This window comes from Chrysemys picta, chromosome 5, assembly GCF_011386835.1.
Source record: "Chrysemys picta bellii isolate R12L10 chromosome 5, ASM1138683v2, whole genome shotgun sequence".
NCBI classification, from domain to species: Eukaryota; Metazoa; Chordata; order Testudines; family Emydidae; genus Chrysemys; species Chrysemys picta.
In genome coordinates this window covers 20,442,764-20,462,764 of record NC_088795.1, presented here as the reverse complement: position 1 = coordinate 20,462,764, position 20,001 = coordinate 20,442,764, and the positions used below count along the sequence as shown (strand labels likewise).

Genomic DNA, 20,001 nt, shown 5'->3' with positions numbered 1-20,001 from the left:
AAAATCTTCAATGAGGGGGATTCCACATCCTGCCTTGGAAGGCAGTTTCAGAGCTTCACTACCCTTATAGTTAGAAATGTTTTCCTAATATCTAACCTAAATCTCCCTTGCTGCAGATTAAGCTCATCCCTTCTTGTTCTACTTTCAGTGGACACAGAGAACAATGATCACCGTCCTCTTTTTAAGAGCCCTTAACGTATTTAAAGACTGTTATCAGGTCTCTCCTTAGTCTTCTTTTTTTCAAGATTAAATATGCCCAGTTTTTTTAACCTTTACTCCTAGGTCAGGTTTTCTAAACCTTTTATCATTCTTGTTGCTCTTCTCTGGACTCTTTGCAATTTGTCCGCATCTTTCCTTAAGTGTGGCACCCAGAACTGGACACAGTACTCCAGCTGCGGCCTCCCCAGTGCCGAGTAGAGCGGGACAGTTACCTCCCACGTCTTATATACACCCCAGAATGACATTAGGCTTTTTCACAACTGCATCACATTATTGACTCATATTTAATTTCTGATCCACAGTAACCCCAGATCCTTTTTAGCAATACTACCACATAGCCAGTTATTCCCCATTTTGCAGTTGTGCATTAGATCTTTCCTTTTTAAGTGAAGTACTTTGCACTTGTCTTTATTGATTCCTTCCTCCCCTTCCCCCTCCCCCCCCCCCCGAACAAATCTCCAATATGTCAGGGTTGTTTTGAATTCTAATTGCGCCCTCCAAAGTGCTTGCATCCCAGCTTGGTGTCATCCACAAATGTTATAAGTGTACTCCCCACTTCATTATCCAATTCATTAATGAAAATATTGAATAGTATCAGACCCAGGATTGACCCCTGTGGGTCATCGCTAGATATGTCTTCCCAGTTTGACAGAGAGCCATTGATGATTATTCTCTGACATTTAAAAATAAAGAATTCTGAGCATTTTTTCTTTATATTTTGATGAACATACGTTGACTGGTTTCCAAAACCCCCAAATGAGCAAACAAGCTAAATCCCTCCAGAGTAATTTGAAAACATGTCTGAATTCTGGGCAGATAACGCACTCATTCTCCAGCATTACTGCCTTGCATAACATGTTGGTAAACATAAAGGACTCCAGAAAGATGTGTTGCCTTCCTTTCGTCTTGGGGCCAATTTCGTGCCTACTGTGTGCCTGGTGCATCTTTAATAAAGCCGTGTGTAATATTGTTTTAGAAACAACCTTCTGATCTAAGGTAATAACTTTCATCATCACTAACTAGTTCAGCCTCCCTCAATTTTGTAGGCTAAAATGCAGAACTTGTCTTTCACACCTAGATTCCCTTTTATCTTTAAGTGCTTTCTGGGATTTTTTTTCTTCCCACACAAATGCCTTTGATCACAGAAAAAATGTAAATCAGAATTTTCCAGTGTGGCTTTCTAAAGTTGGGCCCCTTATTTTCAGAGTTGCAGAGCACTTGCAGCTCCTTTTAACTTCTGTAAAAGTTGAGGATGCTCAGCACTTTTATGCAAGTGCCTAAACAGGGATTTGGGGTACCCAAGTTTGGAAATGTTGGCCATAGTGTATAGAAATCTAGCCACTCTTCTTTGCAGAATCATTTTCAGTGTTCTTTATTCCATTTTATTTGTATACAGCTTTATACACATAATCCATTTATAATATTAAAGAGGAGGGAGTTTAATTGTGAGCTCATTACAGTTTCTGATGGGTGTAACTCCATTTACCTGAATAGAGTCACTTCTTGGTTTACTCTGGTGTAAGCAAGATCAGAACTGAGACCTGTATGTGTGGCACTCAACACTCGTCATGCTAAAGAAGCACTAAAACAGCCGGCCCGGTTTTTATTGTAACATGTTCTATGAAACCAGAAACCCCTTGCTGCAAACTTATTTCCGTATTCTCCAGAGTATGAAGAATTCTCCCCCTGTAGTCTGCATACTGTGTTTAGCCTCTCCTGGGCTAATAGGCAGTGACATCTTAAACTGTTACAAACCACACATTTTAGAGGATAATGACTGGCAGACATAGACTGCTAATAAACCATGAAATAGAATCTTGGCCCCCCTGAACTGTCACCTCTTTCACAGAGAGAACTGGACTCCCCCGAGGGTTCTCAGTTTCAGCTCCCGGCACACTTAGAGCGACAGTCCAGGTAGAAATCTGCTGCTCCGATGAGAATGATGCGCTCTAGTTTTTTCTTGATAGGCCCTGTGTCAGTGTCTCCTTTCAAAGGCGATGGCCATGGCTTGAATGTTTACATTGTTAATGCTCCAGGAGCAGGTAATGTCAGGTTAAAACATGACCAATGTGCTCACAAGGCAGATAATGGTAGGTAATTTCTGTTCATGATGGGAAGGGGAGGGAAGGAAATAGTTGGAAGCAAAGATGGAAGAGGGAACTGGATCTTTAAAATAAAAGTGCATGACAGTAAGCCAAGATTCCCCGAGGATCCTCCTTGTCTCATTACCCTAGTAAATCTGAAACATAATAGTGTTATTCCAGGATGAGTCAATAAGGATAGAATTCTCACAGTTTACTGTGTGTTCAGCATTTGTGTGGAAGATGCAAGACAATCAGATGGTGAGGGCTTCAGATAAACATCATCTTTATCTGCATAAGAGTGAACACCAGGCTGGGGGTGGGGAGTGTGCTAACGTATCACAGTTTTGAGACTCTGTAGTTTTAAAAGAAGATGGTGCGGGATTTCTTCAGTTTTCAGCATGAGAATATGCATGACGGTCCAACATGTGTGTTTGGAATGAGGATACAAATGTGGAGATGACAGCTAAATTTTAGAGCAGAAAATGGGTATAGCGTGCAAGGATTAATCCAAACTTTTCAGTTATTTTTATATAATCACAATTCTTACATGTTGCTTGGTAATGTGCAATGACACATTTTTCCACAAGTGCAAGAATAAAAAACACACAATTTTTGCTGCTAGAGTGCTGTGAGAGAGAGAGGGATCCTTAAATTGATGTAAATATAACTCTAAGGACTTTAGCAGGGATTAGACATCCCTTGTATGACTTCTCTGCCTGGATAGATACAGTTGGGTATATTAATTGCTTTTGTTAACGAACTAGTCTGTGTCCTGGCTGACAAGAGATGTAAGATACAGGACTATAAATCCCAGGTTTGAGGCGGTGGGGGTTAGTGGATTGGTCATGAAGGGCTAAATACTCCCTTGCAAACTCAGTCAAAAGCGCCAGTGTTACCAGTGAGAGCTTTGTCTGAGTAAAGGCTGCAGGATCAGTTAGGCCCTCGATTGCTGTTCCATGTGCTATGTTTGCCCTGTTGGATGAGGGCTAAAGAAGGAGCACGTAAAATGGCTCTGAAATCAAGTGATACATTACACAATGTTTCAGTAGAAAAGAAAGGGAACGATTCTGTTGCTTAATATATTTATAAACTCTTGTATGTCTTTTTACATGTGAAACTAAATCCAGGAAGGCAGAATGTATTTTACACCCAACCTAATGTGAAAGACATTTCAGGTGTGAGAGAGTAGTGTTGACTCCTAAGACAAAAATACAGCCATTGTACAAAGCTTTTTTTTTTTAATCTTTAAACCAGATTTTGTTGAAGGAAACATTCACCATAAGGCCTTGCTGATCTCAGTGACCGTTTGCAGTATACTCCTGGTACTTATCATCATATTCTGTTACTTCAGGTAAGTCGGAAGAATTTAAACTTTGTCTGCTTCACATTTCTTCCCAACATCACTTTTTTCCCCCTGGCTTATGAACTGTAAAATAAAAACATAATTGGGGAACAATTAAAAAAACTTTGTTTTTATTATAGGGAAAAATTGAATATTTTGCTAATGTTAAAATCACAAAGGCATCAGTATAATGCCCTATAATATAGTTGGTCTTTTGTATAGCATCCTTCATAGAAAGTATGTCCTAAAAAGATTTCCAGTGGGAAATAATGGTGTAAAGACACTGTATAGTAAATAAAGTAAAGCTCATAAGCCTATTAACACAGTGCACACAAATTCACAAACTATACCCAAAGAAGGAGATTGATTCAGAAAACAGGCAAATTCATAAAAATGCCTTTGGTCATAAAAGACCCACAAACAAAAAGGTGAGGTATTTGCTGCATCTCTGTTTTTAGGACTATTCTCTGAATTAGGGGTTTAAAGTTGGTACTTGGCTATGCAAAATTATGCCGGATTCCCCAGCAGGATGATAGTCAGACCTAACGCGTTCTAATGTTGCGAATAGATCAGAAAAATAGTCATTGATGAGTCTTCTACATAGCATCCTCATTGTACTGTCAACTAATTTAATTTTCACTAAAATCATAGGCATAAAAGGCAAGAAACCAGACCTCGTTACAGCATTGGACTTGAACAGGATGAGACTTACATTCCTCCAGGGGAATCCCTGAAAGACTTGATTGAACAGTCTCAGAGCTCAGGAAGTGGGTCTGGGCTCCCTCTGCTGGTAAGAAAGGAATGTAATTTAGATTCACACAGAACTCTATAAGGCAAAGACACCAGCATAAAAATTCAAGGGGATTTAATAGGAATTACGTTAGTATGCGAAGGAAGAATTAGGTTCTCAGTGTCTGCAGAAATGACAAGGATATCAGTTGGAGAATAAATACTTAAGAATCAGAGCTCTTTATTTCATGTACTGGGATCTGAATCTGATCTCAGGTACACACAGTTACATCATTTTTAGAGACAGGATGGTTAAATGGAATCCTTTTACACCTTGGCTTCACTTAGCATTAAAAAGCTAAGAATAGAATCACTGTATTTTGCGCTTCAACGGTGTCGTAGGTTGAAGGTATGCCAGCTGAATGGAGTATAACATTTATAAGTTGTCTCAAATGTAACTGTGACTGAGACCCAAGAACCTATGTACTAAAGAAGGCTCAGTTTCAGCTAGAAGGTTTATATTTCAGAGTAAAGCTCATGGCTTTTCCATTCATCTGTGTTTTAGTTTTCTGATAACCTTGGACCTCCTGCACATCATGGCATTGCAGAAGACTCAAGATACTTATTTTAAATACTACCTTTTAAAACTATTTATTTATTTTCATTTTCCAAATGCATAGCTGAGAAGTTATACATCGGTCCTGTACCTAGTAGCTGCAAAGTTCTGTTTAAAATCATATTCGTTAAAATACGTTAGCTAAATATGTTTTGAGAAACAGCCAGTTTTCCAAATGTCAACATGGCCATTGAGGGACAGATAAGCAGAAGAATGAGCTTTGCAATTGATTCCAAAAGTGGCAAAGTCTGTAGTTATTCTTACTGGACGTGGGCGTGAGCACCAATGTGTAGATCCAGCCCTGTCTGCCTCTCTCACAAACCTCCCCATATTGACCAGCATTTTCGTTGTTCCAGTGAAACATAGCTGTCAAGGTAGATCATGGCCATTGCATGAGAGAGGCAATCTCTCAGGTAGCCAAGGGCATTTCCATGGAGGGAGTAGGAAAACAGGACAAAGACTGTAAAAATGTGTTCACAGCAACCCAGATTGTTAAGCAGATGGGCTGCTGCGCTCCATCATCAAACTGTCCAGGTCCTATGATCCCACTGGCAGCATGAGCCCCACTCTCTTCAGCAGACTGCAGGATCTGCTGCTGAGAAACAGATTTTCCTCAAACAGTGATTTTCTACGAAAATTATGAGACCGTGAAAACAGGTTCATGATGGAAGCTGCATTGCAGTCTTAAAGCTTTTGCTATGGTGAATATAATAATATACGTTTGCTGTGTTTGTCAGGTAGTTACCACAGCAATACGCAGCTTAGAAGTGCATGGATTGATACTTATTGTCCAAGAGGGCAAATATGTACAATAATGTGTGGTGAAAACCACTACCCTTCATTTTAAAAGTGTTTATTTCCAGCTTCTTTATTATTTATTTCCAATATAGAACATTTAAAGTTGTTTCAGAGAAAGCAAACCAGGATAGTGTCGTTACTCTGACATTCAACCTTGTTCATTTTCTCTCTCAAATGTATTTGTATTATTCATAATTATCTGGTGGCTCTTAGTCATGCCCATATATTTAAGGTAGTGTAAATGTTGCTATTCTAGAGTATAAACCACTGTGAGCTGTTGGGTCGTTTTTTTAGGTGATTGTATCTCTAGCATAGAAGTTTGCTGCAGGTTGAATGTTGCTATTCAACTTCTAAGCCCTGCTGAAGCGTTGTAAATAACCGTTCCTACACTGCAAGCTGGGTTGCACAGGCAAATCTCTGCATCCAGGCTCCATTTACCTCAGTGGGCCTCCAAGCAGCCGCAAAACCAAGGCCAAAAGCACAGAACCAAGCCATTTTCAAGGTATAAGAAGGTAGAGTTGTTTCAACAGCGTGTGCAGTTTGCCACATTAGACACATAAATAGAAGCAAAACCCCTTTTGTGACAGAACAAAATTCTATTCAAGCAACAGTGGAAGTAGTTTGTAAATGTTTAGCTCATCCTGTCAGAGAAGAGAAGCAAAATGCCCTATTTCTTTAGCTGACCAATGTCAATGTTTGTGTAGAAAAATACAAATATTGAAAAATTAATGGATTGTTTGCTGTGAACAGTTTACAGTCAATCCATAACACAAAAATGTTTGTCAAATAAAATAAATTGAACACAATAAATAGTTTGACCAGCTCTAGCAGGAAGAAACCAATTAAGGTCTTCCATGTAGTATTCTGCCTTTTGAAAACTCATAACAGAAATGTGATTTTCATTTTCTTAATATAATTTAATAAGGAACTTTTCATCATTAAATATTGTAATTGCATGTGCTTTATGATGCCATTACATATATTTACACAAATTAAGTTATTTGATGTAATTCCATTATTTTTCAGGATGCATTCTTTAAAGTAGGCAAATTGGAAAGCAACCATGCTAACATTACATTACAAAAATTCCAGTGTAATAGAACTGTTCAATCATTACTTCAAAGTATAAAGGCGAATAAATCAGTTTAAAAACAACTTAAGCTCAATTTCTGTTCTTGGCTTGCACTGGCGTAAGTCAAAATAACCACTGAAGCCACCATCTGATGGTGTGATAATACATACTCAGGCTGTTTTTTCCATTTTAGGCAATTTAAAAATAGTTTAACAATTCCGGTCAGTTTCAGAGAAAACGACAGCCTTGTTCATCAGAATGTTTTGGGAGGACATTGAATTAATGTAACTCATTAAGCATTCAGATAACACTGCTATTTGAGTGCATTGAATTTCATGACAGTTTTATAATCTAGAAAATAATAACTAATGACCAAGGTCTAATATAGGAAGATGCAACTGCATTGGACTCAATTAAAATTTTTTGTTTTAAAATATCATACTTTCAGCTCAGGATTGAACAGGTAATACTGAGGCACAAGCGGTTGCTATTTCAATATTCTATTGTACTTTAACTCTGTGTCTGATCTGTCATCCCCATCAGAGATTACTCTGCAATGCTGTTGGCTGCACTAAACTTCTGGTATATGTCAACTGGTGCTTTGAATCTAGCTTTTATTCAGAGCAAAGCAAATAAGCTGTGCTCCTAAAATATAACTATTTATGAATAATAATGATACATGTGTAGCCACCTAGGCCTCCTAACTCCTGCACTGGGGGTAGGATTTTTGAAAGGCACTTCTGAAAATCCCAGCCTTGATTCTTAAACAAGGCTGTTTTTTAGCACGAGAGGACATAGACAAAGAGAGATGAAACACCTACGTTGTGGGGTATAATTAAACTGCATTTCTTGGGATTTAACAGGTCCAAAGGACTATAGCAAAGCAGATTCAGATGGTGAAACAAATAGGTAAAGGTCGCTATGGAGAAGTTTGGATGGGAAAGTGGCGTGGAGAAAAGGTAGCTGTAAAAGTGTTCTTCACCACTGAGGAGGCCAGCTGGTTCAGAGAGACAGAAATCTATCAGACTGTCCTGATGAGGCATGAAAACATTTTGGGTAAGTGAGTGAAATAAAAGATAGAGATGATACCGTTTTAAGTTTCTTAGTTATTCTTACTAATTTTAGGGGGTGATGTGGGGCCACACTATACTAGGAGAAGGTGTCTCTCTCTTGTGGCTGCTGGGTGTTTGTGTGATTCTTCCGTTGCACAAGCAAAGGACAAAGCGGGGTGGGTTTTTTTGTGACCTAGACAGAAAGCATTGATAAACTTTAGCATGAGCTGTTTTTAATATAGCCATATAATCACTCAGAGTATTTTTTCATGCAGTATAATCCACGATATTCTTAATTCGTGTGTGGTGTTCAAAAGCCCCGAAAAATATTAATCTGAAAATATTTTCCCCCATAGGGTTCATTGCTGCGGACATTAAAGGTACAGGGTCTTGGACCCAACTGTATCTTATCACAGACTACCATGAGAATGGCTCCCTGTATGATTATCTGAAATCCACTACCTTAGATTCAAAAGCCATGCTAAAACTGGCCTATTCCTCTGTTAGTGGTTTGTGCCACTTGCACACTGAGATCTTCAGTACTCAAGGCAAACCAGCTATTGCCCACCGTGATCTGAAAAGTAAGAACATTCTAGTGAAAAAGAATGGAACCTGCTGTATAGCAGACCTGGGCTTGGCAGTCAAATTTATTAGGTGAGTTGGTATTTAAATGTAAGGTATCACTGTAAATGTTTACCACAATGACACATCTAGAACTGAAAACTAATTGTCAAAGGTGTCTATATTTTTTATTATTTATGCATAAAATCTCCACAATAGTTCCATTAAGATTATGCATTATTTTCAAGCTACTTTTTTTGTATGTTTGATTCTTCTTCTTTTTTCCCCCCTTCTTCCTCTTTTTAGTGATACAAATGAGGTGGATATACCACCAAACACCCGGGTAGGAACAAAGCGCTATATGCCTCCTGAGGTGCTGGATGAAAGCTTGAATAGGAATCACTTCCAGTCATATATCATGGCTGATATGTACAGTTTTGGACTCATCCTTTGGGAGGTAGCAAGGAGATGTGTGTCAGGAGGTAAGAACTAACCTGGGTGTAAACATTGGCAGTGCTGAGCCAGACATGACTCCTGGACCATATGATTATCTTCTGAATCTCACCTGAAATTTGGGAAATGTTTCTTTCAGGAATAGTTGAAGAATACCAGCTTCCATATCATGATCTTGTGCCCACTGACCCCTCCTACGAGGACATGCGGGAGATTGTGTGCATCAAGAAGCTCCGTCCCTCATTCCCCAATAGATGGAGCAGTGATGAGGTATAGTGTAATGCTATTTGACATCCTTGAGTTTTTTGGTCAGGACAGATATCAACAGCAGTCATTTTCTTTCTCTTTCCACAGTGCCTAAGACAAATGGGAAAACTCATGACAGAGTGTTGGGCTCAAAACCCTGCTTCTAGGCTCACAGCCCTGCGAGTAAAGAAAACACTTGCCAAAATGTCAGAGTCACAGGACATTAAACTTTGATTCAACTCAACAAATGAAATGACTTTCTCTTGTGGTCAGAGGACATGAAGAGGAATCAGAAGGAAGCCCTCACCATCCCTCATTTCATTTCAGAACAACTGTAGATTTGATTTTAACTAACATCTTTTGAGGAGAGCAGCCTTTGACCCACAAGATAGATCAGACAAGACTTGTTTGCATGGGAAAAGGAAAATACCATTTCAGTAACTGGTTCAAGATTCTTATAGATGTTGCTTTCTGTGAAAGCCCATGATTTTATTTTTTGATTGTCTAAAAGATACTGCTTTAAATTTTATGAAAATGAACCTTATGGTTAGAAGAAAAGCCCTATATTGTTACATTTAAAGAAAAATCAGAAGAAACTGTGCCTCATTTACCAGAGAGACCACACTGGTGAGTGAAACTGCTGTATAAGAGGAAGAGATTGAAGAAAAGTTGGTAGGTCAAGATGTTCAGGTTTATATGATATATGGTATGTGGATTATGGATGATTAAAGCACTAAATAAATGAAACTAATATTTATTTATGAACATGCATAGATTGACAAAATGCAGACTCAAATTCCATAAAACTTTGAGGAGGAGAAGCCTCTAGCATAATCCAATGTAAAGATTTTTTTCCAGACACTACTTTTTGTGTTCTTTTTTGGGAACCAGTGCCTTATGAAACCTGTAAATACTAGAATGCTAAAAACTAGGGAACAAATGGTTATGTTGTATTTGTTCTGTTCAAATTGTGTATGGTTGTTTTAAACATTCCCCAAATAAAATAAAGGGTTCTGTCTCCCTTCACACATCCTGATCTCTCAACTGAGTTAATTTGTGATGTGACTAATGTGATTTCCATTACTCGCATCTGAAGAAGTGAGGTTCTTACCCATGTCAAGGCTGTATCCCCACTTTGAACTTTAGGGTACTAAGCTTAACTACCAGCTTAGCTCTGGTTCCACTTTAATCTTAAAAAGAAGGCTTTTAATTAAAGAAAAAAGTAAAAAATCATCTCTGTAAAATCAGTATAGAAAGTTTGAAATAGGAGAGAACCTGGATCAAACTCAAACAAAAGCTGTCCCCCCAAAGATTTGAAAGTATCTTGTCCCCTTCCCCTTACTGGTCCTTTAGGTCAGATGCCAGCCAGGTTACTTGGAGTCTCTAGCCAGGAGGGATTTTATAGTACTGCACACAGGACAGCTGTTACCCTTCCCTTTATAGTTATGACAACCCACGAAAGCTTATGCTCCCAATACTTTTGTTAGTCTCAAAGGGGCCACAGGACCCTCTGTTGCTTTTTACAGATTCAGACTAACAGGGCTACTCCTCTGATACTTCACAGTCCCTCAGTAGGTCTTAAGGTTTGGAATGCTATGATACCCATCAGCCCCCCCCAATTCCAAATTAAGCTGGGTACCAAATAGGTATCCCAGGTGTAAAAACATTGTTTTTACTGGGATATAAATTTCAGGGATTAAGTGCTCTAACTTGTTGGCTGAGGGATGTAATCCCCTCATCAAGATGAATTTGAAGTGTAGACATAGCCTCAGCAGGCATTGGGATACCTGTGAGAGGGGAAATAAAAGCTGCATTGCCTACCCCCACCCAGACCAGTAAATTTCCACTCCTGCTCCGATTCACCCCCTTTGCCACGTTTTAACTCATGTCAAAAGCAGTCTACACCCCGGCCCAGCCTAACCTAGGCAAGGCACCGCCCGCCCGCCGTGCGGGGACGCCGCACCCTAGCTAGTCCCGCCCGCCCGGCTCCCCAGCGCAGGGGCAGTGGTATATACCTTACCCGTTCCGGTGGGGGGGAGAGGGCCGCTTGTCGAGCCCGGGCCGGGCGCTGTCGGAGCCCCGGCGGGGGACACACGCCGCTCTAGCCTCTTCCTTGCTCTGGATGCTGGAGCAGCCGCCGCTCTCTCGCGCGTGAGCCGCTTCCGGCTTTGTACCCCCGCCGTCGCGTCCCCAGCCAATGGGAACGCTGTTTCCAAATGCGCATGCGCCGTGCAGAGCGCCAGGTGGCGCCGGGCCCTGATTGAGGTGCGGGACGCGGAGTGGACTAGTGCTGGGGGCGGGGCTCCCCCGCTAGAGCCGCTGGTTTATTACCCTGCAGCGTGTGTCGCCCTCCGCCGAAAGAGGCCAACTCGCTTGCTTGTTCCCCGCCCCTGCTCACCTGTGCCAGCGAGTTTATTGTGTGCTAGACTGCTGCTCCCCCGCCCCCCCCCCCCCCCCCCGAGACTGCACAGGCAGGGCGTCCTTAATGTGCATCTGAACCTGCTCCCTCAGCCAAGCGCTGCAGAGATACCGAACAAAACGACAACAGCCCTTCTCCTCCCCCCCCCAAAAAAGAAAGAAGCACACACCTGCACGGGCCTTAGGCCAGCAATAAGTAACCCTCTGTCCCATTTCAGAAAAGGGTACAGTTCACTATGGGGCACAGAAGACATATGGAAGGGTAGTGTAGTACACACTGAGAGCAGGGCTCATTACGTTCAACTAGGGACCAGTGCCTGCACCCGCACACACATATCGGGCTCCTGGGTCAGGTGGCGCCTCACTTCCCCCGCTCTTTAAGGCAGTCTTTGCTGTGGAGCCACTCTCATACACCACCAGCCTCTAGTTACACGCACATTGGACAGGAAGAGCTAGGTACATACACCCAGCCTGTGCCACTGAACACTTTCTCAAATTCAAATAAATAGTACATATGGGTTTGTCAGATTCAACTCAGGCCCATCACTTGGCTTAACCACAGGCACTGAGATTAGTGACAAATGAGAATACATTTATTATTGAAGAACAATGTAATAAAAATATTGGAAACAAGTCATTACCTAAATAACCAAAATCATAGCACACTTTCTAGACTCTTAGTAAAACCAGCAGGTTAACCTCCTGGCTGAAGACAGTTCTCTCACCCAAAGTCCTCTGCGGCGTTTTCAACCGATGCTGCCTGCGACCCATGCTGTCCATTCGCTTCCCAGATGCAGGATGAAGGAGTGTCTTCTGTACCTTCTATATATACCCCCGACGTTCATTGTCTTTCCTCCAAGGCAGGCTAATCCCCCGGGCTTGTTTTTGCCTGCTTGCTCCTTTTCTGTTGACTTCACATCTCTTTATTAACAGTTGACTTCGTATGTAAACAGGCCTGCATTCTGCTATTTTACAATGCTACATTTACATCCCAACAGAGAGATACACTTTACAGAGTTTAAACACATATTTTCAGTATATATACGTAACTTCTCACATAGTATCTGTACACCATTTGACAACACTATAGATGACTAGCATGTCCACCGCTTTCAGGTGAGACCTCACCAGAGATTCTGTGGGAGAACCACAATGTTCATAGCAGACTCAGGAGATTTTTGTAACCCTTCTGCACCCCCTTGCCAGTTGCCATTAAAATATTCCTGTGACACAGACACCAAAGCGGCGGCAATGAGTCAACATGGGGATTTGTGACTAGCCACCGAGCTCTTTGTTAACCCATCAAACAAATAACCCCCTGGTCTCAGGAGGTGGATTGCCGCAGCCCTGGGATGGCTCTGGTTGTAAGCAGAAGGCAGGCAGGCAGACAGGCAGGCCAGTCTGAGCGCCCAGGCGGCACGAAGGAGGTAAGCTACATTCTGCCATAGTACTGCTTGACCTTTGACATAAGTAGATAGGTCACTTGTCAAAAATCCAAATACGTTTGTATTTTGCCCCGAGACAAGTCACAGAAGTTCCTTCGGGGACCAGTACCTGGAATGCTAGTATCCAAAACAAGGAGAATGAAAGGTTTAGAACAAGTGGAAGGACTGGGACAAAGTGACATGTGAAAAGTTTTATAACTTTAAAATCATCCTACAAATGCTGCTAGCGTGAAATTTTGGGAGCAAACCCTCTGCGTACGGTGAGTTCAACAATGCCGCGTGAGACGGCTTCCCAGAAACTGCTGTCTGAGACATTTTGGGGTGCGGTCCAGACCGGTCAGTGGCCGTGTCACGACCTCCTCTGCGACGTGGGGTGCCTCACAATGCCTTTCTGCTGTGGCTCCCGAACAGGGCCGCTCACAAACAGCCAAACGACTTGCAGGTCACACCCTGAGCGTCTGTATCGCCATGGCCCTGGTCCAGCAATTCTGACCCCGGTGGCCTGTTAGCAAAAAGCGGCTACGCTCTGGCTTCCGGCAGCTTCGATCACTATGTGCACGGTGACTCCGACTCACTCCCGGTCCCGGATTTCCCCACAGAAATGCCTGTTCCGCACTGTCCAGATATATTCGGTCCGTCGCCTCTGTGAGGACATCAAGCTACAACGCCTTAAATGGAGTTCCCCACACGATTCAGAATGCTAGATGAATTGTGATTAAATAACAAAACAAGTTCATTTAACTACAAAGAGAGATTTTAAGAAAGTACAAGTTATAGTCAGAAATGGTTACAAGACAAAAACATAAAACGCTTTCTAGTATTCAACAAACTAGACGTGGTTCAAGGTAAAATTCTTACCCCAGGTTTTCAGTAGCTTTGCCGACCAAGTTCCAGGACGTGATCTGCTCCCGAGGTCCGATGGCTGTTTTCTTTTGTCCTCTTAGGTGAAAGAGAGAGATAGACAAGAAGAGATCATTTGAGATGTTTTTTGCCCCTTTTATAGCTCAGTCACCCTTGGAAAACCATTTTCCTGAGTGTGACCCCTGGTTAAAAGCTCTTTCCAGCTGAGAGCAAGGAGACACAGAGTCTTGTGTGGGAGAGGATTCACGCTGTCGTTTGCTAAGATCACATCTGCACTTTCCTGCCCTGCTTCCTTGCCAAAGAACGGCCGCTTGACAGGTGATGACACCTGGCTGGGATGTCAACTTGTCTTTTGTGTTTGAGAAACAGGCGTACCCAGTCCCCAGATGTGTCCGGTAAACACATCGTATTGATTTTGGCTTATGTTCACGACTTTACATATAATGTTGCTACATACATTTTACCGTGACATTAATGACCAGCAAGTTTTACTTTTCACATGGTACCTCCAGCAGGCGTCTTTTGTACAAAGATTTTTACAATAGTGTACCGGGTGTGAATACAGGGGTGCGTTCTGTCACGGTAGCTTATTGAACTTTTTGGCCTTTACGATGCCATCATTGACTTTCTGTAATAAACCTGATTGATATCGGTGAGTTTGGCTGTTCTATATATTTCATAACAAACCAAAGCATAGCGAAGTATGCAATGCTATAATTTATCAACAGTGCCCACCAGCCACAAAGGCGATTAATTACAGGCGGGTTCCTCCTTTAAAAGCTCATCCTGGATAGACCAGACCCTGGCACCTCTTAAAGAATCCAGCCACCCTGGCACTTTGGCTTTAAATGGTTGGTACATTCACTACTGGTCTTTGCTCCTCCCCACCCCCTTGCCCTAAAATAAGGGCCGCCCTCTCCGCTGGCATTTGATACCGCTTTGACTGGAAGCAGATATGCCTTGGTCTCAGCATCTCTCTTCATGTAGAATTATTTCTTTGAATTAAAAAATGCCCCCAAAACTATGGAAATACCGACAGGGTTACAAACATATTGTGACAATTCAGCAAAGCCCCCTGGTCCCTGATTGGCTCCTGGAGAGACCAGGCTATACAGTGGTCAATGGTGCTCCGATTAGACCCCTGTGAAACCAGAATGACCCAATGGGGAGAGACGGGAGAGGGGAATATCAAGATCAAAATCCAGTCTGAAGTGGAGTCAGCGGGGTTACACAGAAGGAATCAAAAGCAGAGTCAAACAGCTGCTGGGCTTTCTGAGAGAGCAATGCCTCACTGCACCCTTTAACCCTTCCTGCTCTAGTGACTCCAGCAGTAATACCATCCAGGCAGGCTGTGCTCTTCTGGTGATGTGACTCCTACTCCCCTGGAACTGTAGGATGCTGATCTGAGAGCAGCAATGAGAGAGAGAGAGTTAAAAGGGGGGTGGGGGAGGACAGTGACAGCCAGGAGGCAGCGTAGCTGGGCCGCTTGGGATCATTGTTGTGTGGGCTACAGTAGTGCAGCCCACATCAGGGCCCACGTTGGGCATTATTAGCAGTACTACGGTAGCACATAGAGGCCCAAAATTAAGAAGGAGACACTATGACATGCACATTATCAGCATCACATGACAGTAGCACCTGGGGGTAGGGAGCATTATGAAATGCACGTTAGCAGCAGCACTACAATAGCGCCTATGGGCTACCCTTTTTTATAGTGCGTGGGGGAAGCCCCCTGTATAGGAGCACCTGTCCCAGAACAAGTGCACATTACCATAGCACCTGGTGGGGGCTCCCAGTATGAAATAGACATTAGCAGCAGCGTTACAGTAACAGCCTCCCCTTTTTATAGTGCACATTGTCAGCAGCATTATGGTAGTGCCAGAGGGCGGGGGGGGGGGGGAAATTATGAAATACACACGATCGACAGCATTACAGTAGCCCCTTTAACCCCTTTGCTGTTACTTGGGACTGTGCTGAGCTATTTCCATCTGGCACAATCCGAGTTATTCACTGAGGACACACACGGTCCTGTTTCCCGAGGGAATCAAACCTCCCAGGCCCTTTCCTTGCTCCGAAACTCAGGGCCTTATTAACCTTTTGTGGGCCTGGCGCCAAACCGATTTGTGGGCCCCCATGGAGGCAATGGAGCATGGCGCGGGGAAGTCAGTTCCCGGAGCAAGGAGCCAGCCAGGGGCAATGGGGCATGGCATGGCATGGCAGGGGCAGCCCCGCTCCTCCCAGCCCAGTGCGAGGGCCACTATTTACAAACCGGCAGTTGCCAGACGCACAGTGGCCCACCTGGCCCTGTGCTGCCAGCATGCCCCTTCCCCTCGGGCAGCGGGCCCATGCCGCACCACACAGACCCCCCGACCCAACACTCCCCGACTCCCTATGGCCAGAGCCCCCCCGACCCACTATGCCCAGCACCCCGCAGGCCCCTCCACAAATGTACAGCACCCTGCACAACACCACCCCTCCCCACAGCCCCACCACAACTGCCCAGCACCCCCCACAGCACCCCCACTCCCTAGTGCCCCAACACACACAGATCTTCCCCGCCCCCTCACAGCCCTGCACCTTCCCACTCCCCCACGCTCTGCCTCTCGGCCACACTCAGCAGCCCTGCTGGGAGGCGACTGTCTGCCAGGCTGAGCTGGCAGCACAGCCAGGGCTGGTCCCGGGGACGGGAATCGGTCCGGCCCCTTGCAAGTGGCGCGAGGTCGGGCTCCCTGAGGATCCACTTGCCTGGCCAAGCCCCTTCCTCCCCCCCCCCGCCGCCTCCCTCCACTGTCGTCCTTCCCCCCCACCGGCTGAGACTGGCCAGGCTTCTGCACCAGTCCCAGGCAGTTCAGCTCTGGGGACACAGGCGGGGCCCCACAGGTGGTGGGAAGCAGAGACTGCCGGAGCCAGAGGTGCACTGGGGTCCGGCCAAGAGGCAGAGAGAAGCAGGGGGGTCGGGATGGGGACGGAGAGGAGCTCTCGGCCAGCCGGCAGGCAGGCGGAGAGGAGCAAGTGGCGGGTGGGGAGTCGGCGGGGTCTCGGGGCGCAGTGCAAGCGGAGCAGGCTGGGGCCCCTTCTGAGCACGGGTCCGGCTCCATGGCCCCACTGGCGCCATTGTATACCCGGCACTGCCGAAACCCAAGCCAGCTTCTCCTGCCCACCCCAGGCCCAAAGGAGCCATTTCTCTGCTTCCTTCCAGGGCCCCGGCTTCCTTCACTGTCTGCTAACTTTCTGCCCAGAACACAGCCACTCCCCCAGTCTCCAACCCAGGGCCTTCCTTAGCCCTACACAGCATGGGAGGCTGCGTAAGGCACTTAAATTTGGGGCATCCCTGGGTCTTAGTGTCCATCCCCCGCCTTTTCCTATCCCTGTTCTAATCTTACCCTTCCTGCAGCTCCCACCACAGCTGGCTGCTGCAGCCTGGTGAGTCTTCCTCTGGAGGAGATCTAGTACTTAAAAGTGAAAAAGCCTCCAGCCTATTAGCACAACACTGAAACGGTTAAAGAGCCATTCAAGTGGTAATGAAGCCATTTATCAGGCACTTGCCAACCCCCAGGTATATACTGTCAGTTTCTGAATTTACTGACAAAATCAGTTGTGCATGACTGTAATATTTACTCAGAACATGTTACTCTACAGGACCTTACTTTAAAATATGCTTTAAAAATATTTCATTAGTGTGTTGCTGAAGATTATAAAATCACATCTCTAAAAAAAATCCTTGCATCATTTTTAGATGCACATTCTGAGTATTCATCTTTACCTTAAATACTTGGATCTTCAGACATATAGCTTTTAAATAAATCCTTCAAAAGATCACCCTTATCTAAAATACACATGCGAGCCCGGGCTGCCTTCGGGCATAGGGGCACCAGTTTAATAATACTGCGTTGGGCCCCATAAATCCTATGGACGACCCAGCTACACCCAGTCCCAGAGACACCCCTCAGCTTCTGATCGGCTGTGCCATGCGGCCCACTGTCTCGGGTGGCGGCACCCCATTGCTCTCAGCTATCGCTACTCAAAGGGGCATTTAAATGCCAAGGCCGCCCAGAGGATTCAGGGGGCCTGGGGTCTTCGGCGGCAGGGGGCCCCCGCCACCGAATTGCCGCAGAAGACCCGGAGCGCAAGAAGCTCCGGGGGCCCGGGCCCCACGAGAGTTTTCCGGGGCCCCTGGAGCGAGTGAAGGACCCCACTCCAGGGGCCCTGAAAAATTCTCGTGGTGGCCTGGGGCAAATTGCCCCACTTGCCCTCCCCGGGCGGCCCTGTTAAATGCTCATTCCGCTTAGCTGGAAAGAAAAGCTCTTCACCCACTCAGGTCTGTAATGGTCTAGAGATCAAAGAGCCATTATCACCTTCCAGCATAACAACGGTTAATGCCCACATATTCTGGGGTGGGAATGAATCCTCAGACCTCTGGGATGGGGCTCAAGGGCTGTTTATACAGGGACACCCCCCCCCCCCCAGGCCCAGTGCTGCGATGCAGCCACCTCTGGGGTAGGGTGCGGGGACTGTTTCTACAGGGATCCCTGTGGGCACTCTGGTTTATAATTTAACCCTTTGGGGACTGCACAGGAGGCAAAGAAAAAAGAGTTTAACCACAGTAACTTTTACCCTCAGCGCACACAAGAGTCACAGATATTCAGATGAAACAACCAAAGCCCATATGCTCTCCCACCCATCTCTACTCACCCCTCCTTGTGAGTCCACAGAGTAGTCCTCCTGTTGTCAGTGTCAGGTGATGCTCAGTTGATGCACCAGGCAATATATTTCCAGGAGCGATCAAAACATTTCAATGCTGTGGACCAGGCCTCATCTGGAATCCTAGGTCCAATTCGTGGCCCCAAATAGAAATTCTAAGACAGAGCAGGACAACTACAGTGCTCAGGGAAACAGCCCACCACTCTTCTGAGAGAAGACTGAAAGAGTTTGGCTTGTTTGACCTAAAAACAGGGATGTGGTTGCTCCCTAGAAATACACCAGGAAAGGGAAAGAGCTAGTGAAGTTAAAGGACAATGTTGTCCCAAAAACCAACAGGGATAAACTCACCAGGGATCAACTGACGCTGGAAATGAGAAGACTGTTCCCACCCACCAGCAGCGGGGGAGAAGGTCTGGAAAACCCCAAACTAGCTGCAAGCTGGAGCACTTTCTGAAGGGGATTCTCTGTCACAGCTCTCCCCATAAGAGGGAGCCCGGCCTGGATCTGGCCCTTAAATAAACTTCCTGACCCTGTTTTACCCACTGATTGGCTGCAGGTGGTGAAACTCCCCGTCCACCTGGAGATCAGCCTGGCTCCTCCTCCCACCAAGGCATCTACAGCTGATGATGACTGTGGTGTCAGCCCTTACAATCAGCTGCCCTGGGTCTCTGCTGACAGCTCAAGGTTCTCATTAATCCCAAAGCCCGAAGGGGTCCCTGTGATCATCTCATCTGGCCCCCTATCTGACCCAGGCCCTGAATTAATGCCTGCTTGAACCAGAGCAGATCTCTTAGGAAAACATCCCATCTTGATTTAAACCTGGCCAGAGCTGGAGAATGCACCGCAGTTAATGGGGGGAGCTGTAAACCAGGACGCCCTCGTTCTATCCCCAGATCTGGGATGGGATTGGGGTCTAGTAGGTTAGACCGGGGGGACTGGGAGCCAGGACTCCCAGTTTCTATCTGGGGCCTGGATGGCTTCGGGGGGAGGGTGGGGGGCTCTAGTATGGCCCAGAGCTATTCTCTCCCCTTAAAGTCCTGGGATCTGCCAGTCAAAAGGACCCATGTCCCAGCTGCAGACTCAGCAATGAGCCAGATCGCTGCCCCCTCTACCTCTCCCTCCCCCCTGCCTGGGCATAGACCCACAAGGTCCTTTCCTGTTTGCCTGTGGCTCCCCCTCCTATAACACTCTCCCACCCTGCTCCTGTTCTTGCTCAGGGTACACCTTGCCCAGGCCTCCTTCAAAGTCTGTACCTTCAATGTGCACAACTTTGGAGAGGCCAAGGTGGCCAATGCGTGGGTGATAAGTGCACTGGTTGAGGCGCTTGCTGGGGGGGTGGTTCTGAGACTGACCTGGCTCCACAGCGGGGCTTTAGGGACCAGCCTGACTCTGGAGGGATGGGGG

At 45.3% G+C, this 20,001-nt stretch overlaps 1 protein-coding gene and 1 long non-coding RNA gene across 4 annotated transcripts in view; one reads left to right on the top strand and one right to left on the bottom strand.

Moving 5' to 3' along the window:
- Positions 1-10,202, top strand: part of BMPR1B (bone morphogenetic protein receptor type 1B) — a 358,401-nt gene extending 348,199 nt beyond the window's left edge. For both annotated transcript variants that reach the window (XM_065596087.1, XM_024099901.3), the window contains 7 exons: positions 3,558-3,654; positions 4,297-4,435; positions 7,724-7,916; positions 8,269-8,566; positions 8,780-8,955; positions 9,066-9,196; positions 9,281-10,202. In XM_065596087.1, coding sequence (XP_065452159.1) covers positions 3,558-3,654; positions 4,297-4,435; positions 7,724-7,916; positions 8,269-8,566; positions 8,780-8,955; positions 9,066-9,196; positions 9,281-9,406 — 1,160 coding nt within the window. In that variant the 3' untranslated portion in view covers positions 9,407-10,202. The remainder of the gene's footprint in view (positions 1-3,557; positions 3,655-4,296; positions 4,436-7,723; positions 7,917-8,268; positions 8,567-8,779; positions 8,956-9,065; positions 9,197-9,280) is intronic.
- Positions 1,567-19,135, bottom strand: LOC101946137 (uncharacterized). Of its 2 annotated transcripts, XR_010601241.1 has the most exons (6): positions 18,946-19,135; positions 18,589-18,752; positions 13,894-13,974; positions 11,193-13,735; positions 4,358-4,432; positions 1,567-3,729 (listed from the first exon to the last, which is right to left on the bottom strand). It is a non-coding gene; the product is annotated as an uncharacterized LOC101946137 (long non-coding RNA). The 2 variants fall into 2 exon arrangements; XR_010601240.1 differs by lacking the exon at positions 18,589-18,752 and having other exon boundaries at positions 18,946-19,133.
- Between the last annotated feature and the right edge of the window lie 866 nt (positions 19,136-20,001).